The following is a 17,705-nucleotide window of genomic DNA, read 5'->3' as shown; positions in this document are numbered from 1 at the left end:
GACACATGCTCCATTATCCTTGTTTCAATGTCCTCCTTGGGGACTGTGGATAAGATTTACTCTCTGGTTCAAGTTTTACAAAATTCAAGAACCCTTATAGCAACCGGCCTAAGAGCTTTCTCACTCTGTTCGGGTCAATACCCCTTCCCTCCTAGTCCTGCCTGGCCGCAGTGGTCACTCTCTGGTCTGAACACAGGCAGCGTTTCCAGTTTCTAATTCATGTTTGATACTTAGATGTGCTACTTGTATTGCTAGTTATCTTTCTTATTTCTAGGCCTTGCATTTTCAACTAGACTGCAAGGGAGTAAAACCCAAATGTTCTTGTATCTTCTTTTTTTTAAAAAAAATATATCTTTATTGATTTCAGAGAGAGGAAAGGAGAGGGAGAGAGAGAGATGGAAACATCAATGACGAGAGAGCCACTGATCGAGCCCGCAACCCAGGCCTGTGCCCTGACCTGGGATCGAACCCTGATCGCCTGGATCCCAGGTCGACGCCCAACCGCTGAGCCACGCCCGGCCGGGCGTTCTTGTATCTTCTGAGCCCAGCACAGAGCAGGTGCTCAATACATTGGTTTATTTATAAACCTGTAAAATGAACATTTCCATTAGATGTTGCCAGCCATTGGGAGACATGTTGCCTATGGACTTTGTAATTAAACTGAGTCTGGATTCCAATTTCTTCCCCATATTTTATATTGTGCTTTGAGGCAAGTTTCCTCACATTCTTTGTTTGTAAAATATGCATAATACTAATTGACCTCTCAGGATTGTTATTCGGATTAAATTGATTAACTTTAGACTACTTAGCACCTGGGAAACATTCCCAACTGGAAGTTATAATTATACTGACGGCAATTAATAGGACTTAGGGGACTGCACCACAATATCCTGACCACTGTGCCATTTCCAAACTTCAGCTGTAGGAAGTAGAAACCAGATTTGGTTAAGACATTTTAAATTAGCTATTTTATTGAGCTGATTTAATATTTATAGAAAGCCAACTTTCAATAGAAACCAACCTCGCACTGATGGTTCAGGGTCATTTAATGAATAACCCATCGCCATAAAACAAGAGGGGAGAGGTTGGCCAGGAGGCAGGCCGCAAACAATTCCAGATGAGTCACTTGGTTATCGCTTCTGCCCCACATCCATCTCCCTCCTGCAGCACAGAGTTTTTGACTGATTGAAGTTACTTGGGGCAAGGATTCCAGACAGGGAAAAGCAAATACGTAAGTCAGAGGTCAGGAGAGAAGAATAAACCAGAGCTGGGGAAGAAATGCCAAGCTGATAATTGAAAGATAATGGATGTGGGGGTGGGTTTCAGCAGCCTAAAAACAGGGGGAGCCAGACACCTCGAGCTTTCTCAAGCATCTGCTCAAGGCCCAGGGTTACAACTCATCTTAAAAGAAGGTCTATGGAGCATGGGTTTCTAAATATTTGGGCCACCCATGGTGGAATTTTGGGAGATGGTACTGTTGAGTAAAGCCATTAACAAATTGCTTTCCTTTCATTTCCTTCACTGGCAGGACCTTCTGTTTATGTTTCCTTAGTAGCAATTGGAAGGAGTAAATTTGCTGACAAGCTTCTGTGTGCAGTGGGCCACTCGATGGAATTTTTATCATGCAAAAATGATCCCAGATGATTAACAGATTGCCAGGAATCTCTGGAATCTCATTAACCCTCGGTCGAACACACAGAAGTTCCCTTTTAGGGTAGAGTCAAAGTGAATAACATAAAAATAAGCTGAATTGATTTCTTTACTTATGCAAATATTTGAATTTTGCAATAGGCATCCATTTCCAGCTTGCTCTCAACTAAATAGGAGGCTGGAAATTGGCGATGTTGTTGGCCAAGGACAGGTTTTGAGGTTAGATGTTTGATTGGATACCTAGCTCCACTACTGACCGGAGATTCATTCGAGATCATGACTTAGTCCCTCAGTGCCTGGGCTCTCATCTGTAAAATGGATGTCTAACCATCCTCAGCCAACAGGTTGTACCGAATAATAAAGCAACTAGACCCTGGCCTTGGAGAGCTTCAGAGTTTATATACCCTTTTTCTTTTCTCTCTTTTATTCCAACCTCCCTCTAATCCTACCCCAGCAATTTTTTGATTTGAAACAGCCTTTGCTAAACTTATGAATAATACAGGAGACCTGCAGGTGGAGAGGGAGTGAGCCATGTGGCTACCGAGGCGAAGGTGTTCCAAACAAAAAAACCCATCAAGTGCAAAGACCATGCAGTAGATGTGTGCTTGGGCAGCTCAGGGAGTCTCAGGGAAGCAGGTGGCTAAAGTAGAGTAACCACAAGGAAGAGCGACAGAAGAAAAGATCAAGGAGATACAGAGGGAGATTGTGATTGTGTAGGACCTTCAAGGCCATTAAGAGGACATGAGCTTTTACTCTAAGTGGGTTGGGAAGCCATCTGATGGCTCTAAGCTGAGGAGTGATGGTTTGACTTAGTTTTAGTTTTAAAAGGCTGCTATGCTGAAATACATTATGGAATGTGTACTAAATCCTCATGTTGTACACCTTAAACTGACATGGTACATGTCAACATCTCAGTAAAGCTGGGGGAAAATAAAAAGAAAGGAAAGAATATACATTATGGGGTAGGGATGTGGAGTAGAAGGGGCACATGGACAGAAGTGGGAACACCAGTTAGGATCCCACTAGAAAATCCAGGCAGGGGATGGTGGCAGGTCAGAGCAGGTCAGTAGCAATGTAGGTGGTGAGAAGTAGTCAGATCATGAACGTATGTTGAAGATAACAATTTAGGCTTTGCTGATGGATTCAATGTGTAATGTGAGAGAGGCTTCTTTAAGGCTTTTGGTCTGAGAAATTAGAAGATAGTGATTCTGTTTGCCATAAAAGAGATGCTTTGGGGGAACACCAGGAATTTAATTTTAGCCTTGTAAAATTTGAGATGCCAAATAAACATTCAATAGCAAGCAATTGCATATGTGAGCCTGGAGTTGAGATGAAATACAGGCTATAGAGAGAAAAGGAAATATAGCTGGATGAAGATGTAAGATTGGAAGTTTAGTTGTTGTTTTTAAGATGGGAAAAATAATAGTGTTTTTTTGTTTGTTTGTTTGTTTGTTTGAGTGATAAGAATAATCCAAGAGAGTAGGAAAATGTAATAATGCCTGAGAGGAGACAATTGCTGAAATAGTGTATTCGAGTAGGTGATAAAGGATGGGATCTTGTGCACAAATAGGACCATCGCTAGGGTTGGTTTATCCCTAGTGACAGAAAGGATGATAAAGTGTGTACAGACATTGAGGCTCTCATGGTGGTATGAGTTTGAGGAGCTGTCTTCAGATTGGTCTGTTTTTCTGGTGAAATGGGGAGCAAAGTCAGTGCGAGAAGGGTGCTAAAGGTTTGAAGGCTTCAGGAAAGTGACAAAGCTATGAAGTTGACCAGGGAACTAAAAAAAATAAACGGATTGTCCAGTGAATGAATTTAGAATTGCCAGGTAGCGTTAAGGACTGGCTTGAGGTGGAAATTCATGGATTTAAACGGAGACCAGCCACTTTCATCTGTGTGGAGTAGGTAGAGAGCTTTGTTGAACCAAGACTGGGGTTTTGCCAACTGAGTAAGAGAAAGAGAGAGAACAGCAAAAGACCTGAGGGTTTATGCAAATAATGGATTATAAAGATAGTCCATGGACATTAAAATGGGTAAGGAAGGAAGTGTGCACATGAAATGGGTGAGAAGCAGTAAAGGAGCCACAGGACCAATGAATGTAGGTCTTTATAAGATTGAAACACTGTTGGAGTCAGATTATATGAACAAATGACTTGGTAAGAGAGGAGGGAGAAATGCAAATCAAAACCACAATGAGGTATCACTTCATCCCAGCAGGATGACTATAATAAGAGACAGATAATAAAAAGTGTTGAGGGTGTAGAGAAATTGGAACCCTCATTCACAGAGGATGGAATTATAATGATGCAGTGACTTTGGAAAACAGACTGGCAATTCCTGAAAATGTTGAACATACGACCCAGCAATTCCACTCCTAGGTATAGACCCAAGAGAAATGAAAGCAGACATCACTTTAAAAAGTTGTACACAAATGTTTATTGCAGCATTTTCATAATATCAAAAAAGTGGAAACAACCCAAATGTCCACCAACTGATGAAAGGATAAATAAAACATAGCCATACAATAGAATATTATTTGGCAATAAAAAGGAAGTTTAGATACGTGCTACAATTTTGATGAACCTTGAAAACATTATGCTAATGTTTTGCTAAACATTATGCTAATGTGAAAGAAACCAGTCACAAAAAGCTATGTATTACATGATATGAAATATTCATAATAGACCAATCTAGAGACAGAAAGTAGATTGGTGGTTGCCTAAGACTGGGAGCAATGGGAAGATTGGGAGGGATGGTGAAGGCTCATATGTATAGTTTTGGGAGGATGGGGTGATTAAAATATCTAATGTTAATTATGATAATGATTGTAAACTCTGTGAATACACTAAAACCATCGAATTGTACACTTTAAAATGGTGAATTTTGTGGTATATGAATTGCATCTCAATAAAGCTGTTACCAAAGGAAACCAAAAACAAGATGGTAGTTAGAGAGTGGGATCCTTGAAATTGAAAATATGGAAGCTTTGCACATTGGTAATGTCAAGAGCTAAGGTCTGACCATGAAAGCAAGTGTCTGAGATGGCTTGGAGGAGGGAGTCAAGGCAGACAGAGCCCAAATACTGGAGGATCATCTGCGAGGCTCTGGGCGTCAAGGTTGCCGGCAGGAGTGAAGTTGGTGAGAGGTCTGACAGTGGGCTAGGGGTGAGGATCTTCAGGGAATGAGGAGTGACCTGAGGGCGTGCAGATGGCTCCAGCAGGGAAGCGTCATGGTAGATGGGAGGCTGTTAGCGGGCCGTTAAGAGCTGCGTGGGGCTGGAGTCTGTTCTGTCATTTGGGTGTTTGTAAAGGACTTAAAAGGTCCTTAAGAATTAAGGGCCTACTGTCGTTTCTCTTCGTTCATTTATTCATTCATGCAACACCTATTTATTCTTTTTCTGGCACCATTGTCTACTCCTTGGGCCATCTCCGGGATGCAGCCAAGTGTGGCGGAGCTGACTCCTGAGGTGGCTGTGGTGTCCCAGCTGCTGTGCGGTGACGTCCTTCCAGCTAGTTTCCCCACCAGCAGAGGGCTAAACCAGCCCGCATGTAACCTTTCCTCGATGGCTCTCATATTGCTCATCCCTGTTGTTCAGGTTACACTAACACAGTGGATGATTTTATGTTCGTGAAGGGATGGGGTGCTCCCTTCCTATAGTTGGGTGAGAGGGTGTGTGGGGCGCTTTGGCTTTGGACAGGTCTGGGTTTGGATTTTGGTCCTGCTCTTAATAATTTTGTGACTTTGAGCAACTTCTGAGTCTGAGTTTTGCTGTCGACAAAATACCTACCTCATAAGTGTTGGTGAGAATTAAATGACATTATGCATGTCAAGCATTTAAGAGATAGTAGGCCCACCAGACGTGTTATTTTCTCTCCCTCTATTTTTCCTTCTTTTGCTTTTATGCTGAGATTGCTTCTACTGTTTTATTTCTAGCTTTCAGCAGTTCCAGTGTCTGGCCTCTAACCAGGAGCCTTCCTCTAGGGATGGTTAAAATTATCAAGCGGACTTCCAGATTGTCACAGAATCACTCAGTAGTTTACCTTAGAGTGCTATATTGTGCTTCTCAAAGTGTTTTATATAATTTTTCTAATCTTAACCTGGAAAATAACCCATAAGGTATATAAAAGAGGTATTAGTATTCCTAATTTATGGAAGAGAATATAAGGTACTGAGAGTAACTAACATTTAGTGAGTAGTTATTAAATGGCATTTTCCTAAACACTTTGCAGGCATTAACTTAATCCTCACAATAATCCTATGTAGGATATTATTACCCTTATCTCACAGAAAGGGAAACAGGCACGGAGAGGTCAAATAACTTGTTGAAGGTCACATACCTTCTAAGCGTGGGGCAGGATTTGAATCCAGACAGTTTCATTCCGAAGCTTAACCACCATATGGCTCTGACAGGATAGAAGTAAACAAATCACTGTTCAGAGCTCCTGAGTGAAGGGATCCTTTTGTGGTTACTGCTCAGAAAGATTTTTGGCCTCCGGAACCTGGAAATGTTGGTCGTTCACACTGGACTAATAAAATACAATTGTTACCTTGTACAGGAGAGGAGCCTGCGTGAGTTTTCTTACCCAGTTTCCTTCTAGCTCAGCCACCACTGAGACTCTTTTGCAAAGTCACAGAAGGCAGTCCCTCTAAGACAGCAGCAAGGAGAACAGCCGCCCTTGTCACACTGCAGTTCTGCTTGTTCTAAGCCAAAGCTTTCTCAGTATCATAAATCTAAAACCTAGGAAAACTTTGGAAAACTTTAGGAAACAAATACAGTTAGTTGACCCTTGAACAATGTGGGCATTAGAGATGCTGACACCCATGAAGTGAAAATCCATGTATAACTTTTGACTCCCCCAAATCACCCATGAGTGAGTGGTCAGGACCCCCATGGATGCCCAAACCACGGATTCTCAAGTCCTTCAAATAAAATGGCATAGATCGATGCATTCTGTTGGTCCTTCGCATCCTGTAGTCCCAACTGGGGATCGAAAACAGCACAGGTATTTATTGAAAAAAATCTTTATATAAGTGGACCTGCGCAGCTCAAACCTGTGTTGTTCAAGGGTCAATTGTAGTTCATGAGGTTCAAATGAATTCGATAATGATTCTCTGGCTCAGTGGACTTTTCCGTAGGAAGCAGAATATCTGGCCTAAGACTGAACCACTGGACACTCATGAAACTCATCTTAGAACAATGGAACTAGTGTGTCTTTGCTAAGTGCTAGAAACCTGATAGCTAAGGCATTTTCCAACATTCAAAACATATAGAGATTTGTCATTTTCCTTCTTGCGGCCGCTGACTTTAGTTTTTGCCCACTAGAATTTCTCCCAGACCGGGAGTAGGGCAAATAAGAGAAGATGAAACTAAAGCCTGGTCATGTTAGTATATCAGAAACTTCGATATAAGTTTAATGGAGGAAGAATTGGAAATTGTTCTCTAAAATGAGATAAAGTATGTATGTTTTATGTGTGTGCATGTGTATACATTTAACTGTTGCCCTGTGATTCCTGTTCCTATCGATTAGTAATAAGAAGTGTACTTATTCTATATACTTAAGAAATACATATGTAATTTATAGATTTTATTTATTTTCTAATGATCAAGGCTCTCCATTGATGTGGTTAATGAAAAGAAGTTCTATTTCTCATTTGTAAAATGGTTTATATATACATTCTCATTCTCTATATATATATATTGTAATCGATGTTCTATACATATGTGTATATTATACACAATATACTATTTTTCCATGAATAAATATAGCAGAATCAGTCTAATGAATGAAAATATATGACTTGAACACAAATAAATGGGGCAAATGAAAAGGTCTTTCTTAAAACATGGAATAATTGTGCTAAGATGCCTAAAATTATTTGGAGAATAAAGTAAAATATAAATAAATGTCTTTAAATTTAAAGAAAGTGCTTGCCCAAGTCTTTGATCTAAATGAAGCAGAAAGAAGGCATTGAGGCCTCCCTGTGGCCCACCTGTCCTTGGCCTCTTATTCTCTGAACTGGCCCAGCCCCTCCCCTCTTTGCAGTTCAGTAGCGTTCACTGGGGTGCGTCACATAATTCTCAGGGAATTCACTGAAAAGGAAAACAAATAAGTGCACTTTCTGAGAAGGATTCACACACATGGACACACGCAGGCACATGGGCACACACATTAGAAACTCGAGAGTTTGTCCCTGGCCACAGGCTAGGGGTTCCCAGGGCTCCTCTGGGCACTGGGGGCTCTGAGAGACTGGTTTGGGGTTAGAGCCCCTGCACAAGCCTCTTTCTAAGACATGAATGCCCAGTGGCCAACCTGAGTTCAAACACCAGGCTCAGAGGACTCGACGTGGCGACAGTGGTCTCTTGCCTACGGAGCGTGCTTGCTGAACTTTCCCTTCTTTCGGCACCTGCGAAGGAGCGGGGCGGGGGAGGATGGGGGAGGCGGGGGCCTCTGTGCTGAGGCTATTCTGCTGCATGCAACCAGGGGCAGGAGACTGAAAGCGTATAACCTGGTTATCTACTTTCTATAAATGATGATGATGATGATGGTGACTGTGGCGATGCTGATGATAAAGGTTAACGTTTATTGGTTCCTTACTCTGTGTCAGGTGTTATGCTAAACTTTCCATTCATTCCCATAATTTTCTTTCATTTTTTCAATAATCTCTAGGGGTAGGTGCTGTCATTATCGCCTTCCCTGTTTTTCAGGAAAGTAAACTGAAGCTTAGAGGAAAGGAATGACCTGCCTAAGGTCTCACAGCTAGCAGTGGTAATGGTAGGTAGAATAATGCCCTTTCCCCAAAGATGTCTACATCCTAATCCCCAGAACTTGTGCATATATTACAAAAGGGAATTCAGGTTGCAGATGGAATTAAGGTTACTAATCAGCTGACCTTGAGTTTGGGGAGACTCTCCTAGATTATCTGATGGGTTCAATGCAATCACGGAGTGATGCGGTGTGAGAAAGAGTTCACCGGCTTTGAATATGGAAGAGACACATGAGCCAGGGAATGTGGGCGGCCTCTAGAAGCTAGAAAAGGCAGAAAAAATGGATTTTTCTCTAGAGCCTCCAGAAAGAACACAGCCCTGATAACACCTTGGTGTTAGCCCAGTGAGACCCATTTTGGAATTCTGACCTCCAAGATCAGATTATTAACTATAAGATAATAATTTGTGTTGCTTTAAGCCACTACATTTGCAATAATTTGTTACAGCAACAATAGGAAACTAATACAGTGATAAAGCTGGGGTCTAAAGTTTGGTTCTGGAGCTGGAGCCCTTAATACCAGCCCTATAGTCCAGAGCTGTAGTGAGCCATAGGATCAGAGACTAGCATAGGCCTTAGTAGAAGAGAACGGGCCATTCTGCTCAGCAACTCCACCAGAAAGGGCCTGGGCCTAAAAAGCCTAGGGAAACACCAAACAGACCACAAACACTCCAAGAATGTCCCCATCAGATAAGGGAGTGGTGGAGTGGGGAAGGGGCAGGGCAAGTTCCCCAAACACTGAGCCCTTGGAAACATGATATTTCCTCATTTACCACATTCATTCTTCAATGTTGAACATGAGGTGCAGAGGATACCAGAGCGAGTAAGCTTTGTCTGATCCTTCAAGAAACAGTCTAATGGGGACACAGTTGAGTAAACCATTACCTTTTGGTGGGCAGCGCCGCGACATAGCATATGAGAAAGCATAGGACAGGCATGTGACCAGAGTCAGGGGTGCAGAGATGGCTCCCTAGGGAAGGTGATCACTGAGCTAAATCTTAAAAAAATATTTTGAGGGTTGTGGGGGGCTGAGGGTTGGAGAGAAGCAGCTGCATGAGGAAAGTATTGGAGGCGTATGAAAATATGACTTACCCCAAAACTGCACACAGATTTGACAGGGCTAAAGGGGAGAGAGTGAGCAAAAATGAGGCAGGAGAGGCAGGCAGGGGCCAGAAAGTGAAGAGCTCAGATGTGAAGCTCGGGAATTTGGACCATCCTATAAAAACGTAGAGCTGTAGAAGGGTTTTATGTCTGCGAGTGCTATAGTCAGAATTGCCGCAGTTAGGCCTGTCTGGGAGCCTGTGGAAGACCAACAGTGGGACCAGTGGTGGGGTGGGGCCTGGACAAGTGTCAGGGAGAGCGGCTAAGAGGCTGTTGCAATGCCCCAGGCATCCTCTCCGGTTCCCCAAGAGGCAGCTCCGTGTACTGCAAAACACACACACACAGCACCTTGGTGAGGTCTGACCCAGAATCTCTTTACTTAAACGAACCTAAAGAAGTGTAAATAATGAAAGCCTGGAACTCTTAATTTTTTCCAGGGTTGCCATCCCATCCTAGCCCTAATCTACAGAGTAGGGCCTCCTCTGGGCCTGGCCAGGACTCGTTCCCCTCTGCTCCCTTGGGAAGCCCTCCTGCGTAAGGTTCTAGTCCCAGGTTCTCCCGTCAGTTCCAAAATGAGTGAACTCTCACATTGCTTTGCAATCCCTGACCTGAAGTGAAGTCTGCCTGTGGACTCGGGCCTCAGAATTTCTCTGTCCAGGCCCCGGTCTCTTGTAATCAGTACACACCCTCTTCTTCATGTGGATAGTTCCCTACTCTTTTGCTTGACTTTTTTTCTAGTGTCCATTCTTTGCATCCATTCTTACTTTTATTAGCTGTAGTTTCTCCCAAACAGGCCATCTTTCTTTTCTCTCTACTTCTGTAGTAGTATCTCTACTACTTCTTTGTGTGTGTGTGTGTGTGTGTGTGTGTGTGTGTGTGATTAATAAACTTTTTTTCACAGTTGTCTATCCACTTGTTGATAATTATCTTTCAGTCCATCCCAGTGCAGTAGGAACATTCCCATTTCTAAGGCTCACTCTGCATTAAAATTATTCACTGCCTATACAAGGAGTAGGGACTTTCAGGTCCACATATATTTAGGCATATCTTTGTGCCACAAAACGAAGGGAGGAAAAAGACTGGAGCATGCATCAGGGATGCAGGCTTGTTGCTAGCCTGTCTTTGCCTAAATTATCCAGAATGTCATCCTTGCTATCTGAGATCTTTCTTTAGGGATCTGAGCAGCATATGCAACTTGTCTCTGCACAACTCATTTGTTGTATATTTCCTGTCACTGGCAAGACCATATTTGTATCAGTCAGAAGAGACTATATTATGCTGCAGCAACAAACAGTCCCTCCAATATCAGTGGCTTAAACCACAGGTTTATTTCTTGCTCATTCTACATGCTCACGGCAGCTCATTTTAGTTACCCAAGGACCCTGGCTGACAGAGCAGTCACCACCTCAAACAATGGCAGTCACCATGCCAAAGGGAAGGGCACTCTGGAGGGCCTCTGCTTGGAGGTGACACATTGTTTCTTCTGTTGAAAACACAGTGATCAGAAGTAGTTACATGACTCAATTCAACTGCAAAAGTCCTAGCCTAGGACTCAGAGAAATAGGAGCATTTCTTCTGCAGCCAAGGTGGAGAGCCAAGAATACTTGTGAACAGCATTAAGGACCACCACTGTGTTCATTAAGCGTTTAGCATGTGACACTGTTAAGCCAAACACAAAGCCATTTAGAAAGACTGGTCTCTAACTTCTTAGACCTCTTACTAGCCACCAATGGTCTTAAATCTTCTCCAATAATAGATTTCAATACTATCATCCCAATGCTCCACAATGATTTTCTGTTTTTATATTATGCCCCTATGACTTTTCTAAGCATCTTTCCTTTTTGCTTTAGCCTCCAAGATGCTAAGATCCATGCCAGGTAGCTCTTAGCATCTGCAAACAATTGTGCTAGGAAAAAATCAGCCTAATGGAATCCACTTTAAAACAAAGACCAAAATATGATTTTAGATTAAATATAGTTGAAAAACAAACAAACAAAAAGGCCATGAAAATAAGTTTATTCAACCTTTTATTAAAAAATGTGACAATTGCAACCATGTGCTAATCCTCAGAATGAAGAATTAATTACATTGACATTTTGGTCTTAATTTTCTCACAAAATTTTAAAATAGCTTAATGTTTTATCCTTTATATTCTGCCCTTTTTTGAAAGATATTCAAGTCAGCTGCACAACTGATTTGCATTTTATTTTATATCCGGCCTCTTTTGAAAGATAAGTACGTTAACGATGCAGCTGATTTGCATTGTATTTGCTTGTTGTATGGGTTATTTGCAACCCCACATCCAGTGGACTGACAAAGACTTCGGTGCAAAAGCAGGAGACAGTGCTGGTACCATGTTAGGTGCTAAATTTACAGCAATATAAAAGACTGTAAGTGATTCAAAAACCAACCCCTCACACAGTCATCAAAGCAAAATCACTTTAATCCTGTAGGTGTGCATACATTTAGGATTTGAGAAGGGGAAAAGCATGCTAAGTTTCCAGGTTATATTCACCTAGTTTGTTGGCTTAGGGATTTCCCACCCAGTTGTACCTGGTGCATTATCTGAAGTCATTTAACCTGTTAACAATCACATTCTTGGAATAAGTAAATTCTACACAGGTGAAATTGGACAAACAATGCCAGTGACCTCTTTAGCTGCTGAAGTATTGGTCCAAAGGTTTAAAATAAAAAGCTTCATTTTTCACTGAGCCTTGTTGACAGACAGTATCAGCAGGGCTTGGGGTTAGAAGTATAATGCTTTTTGATGAAGAGTTCGAGAAAACAATTGTTAAACCTTTTGTAAATATTTTTAAAGTCATCATAATGATTTTAGATAGATGGTGTGAATAACTGACATCAACTAAAGATTTATGCGTTCAGTTAGCCTTGGTACGTTGAAACTGCTTCAGCAAAAACACCTCAACATCTCTGTATCACGGGCGATAATGAATGGAGACGGCAACAAGGGCTAAGGTAATTCACAGCCTTGTTTCAGCCGAGAGCTTCAATTTTCTTGGCAACTAAATTTATTACCTGACTGGCCAATAAAGAATTCCCGCTGACACTGATGCTCTCAAATAGAAAGGCAGTGGCAGGGCCAGCAGCAGCAAGGAAGGACGGGGACGCGGTGTCCTAAGTGTCCACAAAGGGACACAGCAGCCTTTCACCTGGTGAGCTGAACCGAATTAGAGCAGGGCTCTACACTTTGGGTTCAGCTGGCTCAACGCAAGGGCTATGGGGCCTCTCCCTTCCGAGGTACAGCCCTGGGATGAATCCTAGCACACAGCAAACCGCCCAGGGCTCCTGTGATTCCCCAGAAATTATTCCTATGGATAAATTTACGCACCCGACGAGCAGAAAGGATGCAGCCTTGCCTGTATCAGTGTGCGCTCTCCGGCCTGCCTCAGCGAATGTGCGCGTTCTTTAATACAAAGACATGAAGTAGATTAAAAATATACTGGAATGTAAACTCCAGGAGAAAGAGAATACAGTTTGTTTCCTTCGTTGACATTTCCCCAGGCCTAGAACAGTGCCTGACATATGGTAGATGCTCAAACAATTATTTGTGGGTGAATGAAAGAGTGTGTTCACCAAGTTTCTGACTTCAAGGAGTTTAAAACCTAGAGGTGAGGTAGGGCGAGATCAGAAGTATCTACGACAGGCACTGGGTGTCTGGGTGATCACTCTAAGATGTTAGTGTCTAGTCACCATGTTGTGCAGCTGAAACTAATCTAACACTATATGTCAACTGTAATTGAAAACTAAAAAGCAAATTTAATTTAAAAAATACTCATGACAAAGGTAGTGAGTGTAGCTTGTCTCAAGACAAGTAGAAATCATTTAGAGGAGAAAGAGAGATTTTTCTCTGGGTTGATAAGGAGAAGTTTCGGGATAAAGGAGGGGTGTTTGGAGGAAAACGGGAAGAAGAGGAAACAAGAAGCTGAAGATATAGGACAGGGGCTTATGCGAAAGGTCAGTGTTAGAGGTGACTTCAAGGTCACCTCTGGTGATAATTAAAACCTCAAGACAGCATGAACCACTAAGCGAATATGAAGAGACTTCAGAATCAAAATATTTAGCAGGAGCCCAGTGTTTAGTAAATAAATACCACCTCAAAAAATCACCCCAGCTCCCATTTTTTTTCAATTTTATAAATAATTATATCGCCCTGGCCGGTGTGGCTCGTTGGTTGGCCATCGTCTGGTGCAGGGGGTGGGGGTGCTGCCAGCTCGACTGCACACGCCGGGTTGCGGGCTCGATCCCCAGCAGGGCGTGCGGGAGGCCGCGGCCGATGATTCACTCTCACACCGACGTGTCTCTGCCTCTCCTCCTCTCCCTTCCTCTATCTCTAAAAAAACCAATTAAAAAATCTTTTAAAAATAGTAATTATATTAATGACTCTTTAAAAGGAAGTATTTTAAACCTAAAAGTTCTGTGCAAAGTGAAGAGATTATGAGAAGCTGTAAACACAAAGGGTTATACAAATGGTTTATGAGAACACCGAACAACAATGAATCCTTCATGACGTTCTTCCTCATAACGTTCGCTTTCACAGTAAATCAGCCATGAGAAGGATGTAAGATAAGATATACAAATGAGCTTCCTGACTTCCTTTTTTATGTAAGTAATTGATCATTTCCGAGGGCACACCCAAGCACCGGAAGAGCAAGGCTTTCTGTCTGCTCTGTCCACTGTTACAGCCTTAGCACCTGGAACAATTTCTGGCATATAGCAAGAATCAAATCATTTTGTTGAATGAATTATAATTTTTAATAGATTTTATTTTCATGCAGTTTTAGGTTCGCAGCAAAACTGAGCAGATAATAGAGAGAGTCCTACATACAGAACTGCTGCTCGCCTCTCCCGCATAGAGCCTCCCTCTGCTATCAACACCCCCACCAGAGTGGTTGGTACATTTGTTAGTCGATGGACCTACACTCGCGTTATTGTCACGACAAGTCCATAGTTCACATTAGGGTTTGCTCTTGGTGCTGTGCATCCCATAGCATAATGTCCCGTGTCCACCCTTACCTGTCGTGCAGAGCAGCTTCGCGGCCCTAAGCATGTCTGTGTTCGGTCTCCTCACCCCTCCCTCTCCCCAACCCCGGCAACTACTGATGTTTCTGCTGTTCCCGTAGTTTTGCCTTTTCCAGAATGTCCTAGAGTTGGACTCACACAGTATGTAGCCTTTTCAGATTGGCTTCTTGCACTTAGTCGTATGCATTTAAGGTTCTTCCATGTCTTTTCATGGCCTGATCAATTCTTTTTCATGCTCAATAATATTCCATTGCCTGAATGTACCAGAGTTTATTTATTCAATGAGTTATAATTTTAGACCAAAAAATGAGGTAAGAAAAACCCAGCTTCTAAGGAATAAAAGAGTTGCTTTGAGTGGACTTTGGGGGTTGAAGATGTAAAGGGGTGAGGGTCATCAGCACCCTGGGGTAGTGCTTTCGGATGGGAACCAGGTTCATTCATCCCTTCAGCAAACGTTTCCAAGTGTCTTCTGTAGGCGGGCGGGGCAGGAGGCAGGCCCTGCTGGCTCCAGGCTGCCCTTGGGAGCGGGCTCTGGCCTCGGCGGGCCTGTGGGGTCTGCACTGTCGGATCAGGGCCCCGGGCAGCCAACTCATGCTTTGTCCTGCTCTCTGCACAGATTGAAGAAGGGGGCAAAGCAGACTCAGTGAGCTCCAGGCTGAGGGCTGGGGACGAGGTGGTGCACATCAACGAGGTGGCGCTGAGCAGCTCCAGAAGGGAGGCCGTGTCCCTGGTGAAAGGATCCTACAGGACCCTCCGGCTCGTGGTCCGCAGGTAGGCTGGCTGGCGCCCACTGCTTCCTTCACTTCCCCCGCCCCGTGGATGGCAGCTGGCTCTTTAACCTCACAGTGGGGGTCATTATGCACCCACCCCGTCTTTCCCTTTTCCTTGCCCATGTTGGGGCATGCCAGAAGGAAGTTGGGACATTGTAGAGCTTCCCCTTGTCCAGCAGGTGTTGGCTTGGTGGAGTTCTTCCTCACTGTGCTTCTAAGTTTCTGGGCTTGATGGAAAGCGACCCTGATCCCAGGTGTGGTCAGAACTCTATGAGGCCTTGTCTCATTGTGCGACCAGAGAAAGCCATTGGCTCAGAGCGTTAGGTGACATTCCACTCGGCTCACCTACACCACGGCGGTCATGAAAACAAGCAAATTCCTTCTTTTGTTTGTTTTGTTTTGTGGATTGTGATAGTGGCGGTTCTTTGTTGGAAAAGTTTGGGTTCTGATTGGTTTTAATGCCTTAAAGTAAGAAGTTTCCTACTCCCAGAAAACCAGTTCCCTCTTGGTGGAGGGAATTAGTTGTAGGAAAGGGAAGGGAGTTAATTTTTTTTTGGTAATCTCTATTACAAACCAAGTACTGCTCAAGGTGTTTTAGACATGTTAGCTCATTTTACTGGCACAAGAACCCAGTGAGACAGGTATCTCTGTCCCCAGTTTATAGGCAGGAGGTAACATAGGTTACGGAGGTAGTAGAGCTGACAAGTGGAAGAGTCAGAAAAGAGCGTAGATGCCTCTGGTTCCACTTTACCATACCGCTCGAGTGTCACTACCTGGACCTGCTAAGTCCTAGTTCCACACATTTTACTTTTTTCGATATTTCTTCATTAATCAGGTTCTGACTGCCTCACTTGGTAACTAAATGTTGTAATATTTGAGAATGTGCAAGTTGCCTGGAATTTTAGGAGTCATTAAATCAAGCCACACCATGTTCAAGTGTGAAAAGTTAGCCAGTATTCTCATCACAGATCATCTCTTACGGGCCCCTTCACTCCTGCATTTATTCATTCCTCAAGCTTGACTGAGTGAGACCTTACATACGAGAGCAGCAGCTCCTCCCAAGCACCGAAACACAGCTGTGGGGGTGTCCCCACTGTGTCCCCAGGTTCTAGCAACTGTCCTCAGTGTGCTGGGCTGTCAGGTTTCTCTTCAGAGCCATCTAACCAGTTCCTTCTCTGGTGGCCAGTGATACAGGGTGGCTCAAAGGATGGGTGCCGGAGTCAAATCAGGTCTGGGTTCAGATTCCACTGCTGTCATTCTTAAGCTGTGTTACCTTCTGCAAATTACTTAACCTCACTGAAGATTCAATTTTCTCATCTTTAGTTGGGGATTAAGCTATCTACTTTACAAGGTAATTGGAAAGATTAAATGAGATACTCTACATGGTAACAACAGATGCTACTGGCATTATTTACTATATTACTATTGGCCAACTCCAGGCATATGCCCATTCCTTGTGGCTCAAGATTTAAGTAAAGCAAGCAGTCATCCCATGCATGGTGGCCAATTTCTCAAACAGATGGATAGGAAGGTTCAGAACCATTAGGCCCATTCCATGAGTCCAGAGAGTGTAGGAGGTTTTGAACTCACTTTGGCATTGGAACCCAAAGCCCAACTTGAGAACACTGGCATTTACCTGTTGAGGATTGGCAGAGGAATCCGCACTCCTGATGTGTTTTGGTGGGATCTGGTGATAGATTAACTTCTGAAGAGGGCCACCCTATTTCCTGCTGTGGAAAGTAGTCATGCTGGCTTCTGGTTATGCCTTCTAGTGGATGGTGACATGAGGTTTGCATTACTTTTTTAGCAGAACAGGAGACAGTCCTGGGGTTGAAATCTGACCTTGTCATTTATAAATTGTATGATCTTGGACCTCCTTATGGCCTCAATTTCCTAATTTGAAAAATGGAAATAGTAATTCCTGCCTCAAAAGGGCATTATAGATTTAATGAATAAAGTATAAGTACATAGTAGATGTACAATATTTGATCACTATTATTTATTCGAGAAGCCCCCCCCCCCCATGCTGTTAATTCCCTTGGTGAATTTACCACCATTAAGGGGCTGGTCCCCAGCCTAACAGATGCAGAACTGGTCATGACAGTGCCCAGGAACTCATGGAATTTAGGAATGTTAATTCACTTTATCCAAACTCACAGGAAATTGAAGGATATATGCCAGAATGTCGATGCATTAACTCATTTGGAAAAAAGACAACTAGCTGTAAGTGGAACAAGTATCAGTATACTTTATCTGCACAGGAAAGCTCACTAGAAAGTCTGACCATAAACATGTGGTCATCTCAGCCTGAGAGTGAAGAGAGGGGGTTGGAGGTGCCAGTGTGCTGGCGTCTGCTCTGCTGGCCAGATGGCCCAGCTTC

The 17,705-nt window shown here is 43.1% G+C and overlaps 1 protein-coding gene across 1 annotated transcript in view; it reads left to right on the top strand.

The window, feature by feature from the left end:
* Positions 1-5,083: 5,083 nt before the first annotated feature.
* SHROOM3 (shroom family member 3) overlaps positions 5,084-17,705 on the top strand; it is a 192,955-nt gene continuing 180,333 nt past the window's right edge. Inside the window, exons 1-2 of the mRNA XM_087825918.1 lie at positions 5,084-5,144; positions 15,128-15,326. Coding sequence (XP_087682044.1) covers positions 5,084-5,144; positions 15,128-15,326 — 260 coding nt within the window. The remainder of the gene's footprint in view (positions 5,145-15,127; positions 15,327-17,705) is intronic.

Source organism: Miniopterus natalensis, chromosome 1, assembly GCF_054644295.1.
Source record: "Miniopterus natalensis isolate mMinNat1 chromosome 1, mMinNat1.hap1, whole genome shotgun sequence".
NCBI classification, from domain to species: Eukaryota; Metazoa; Chordata; class Mammalia; order Chiroptera; family Miniopteridae; genus Miniopterus; species Miniopterus natalensis.
This window is presented reverse-complemented; position numbering and strand designations above follow the sequence as displayed.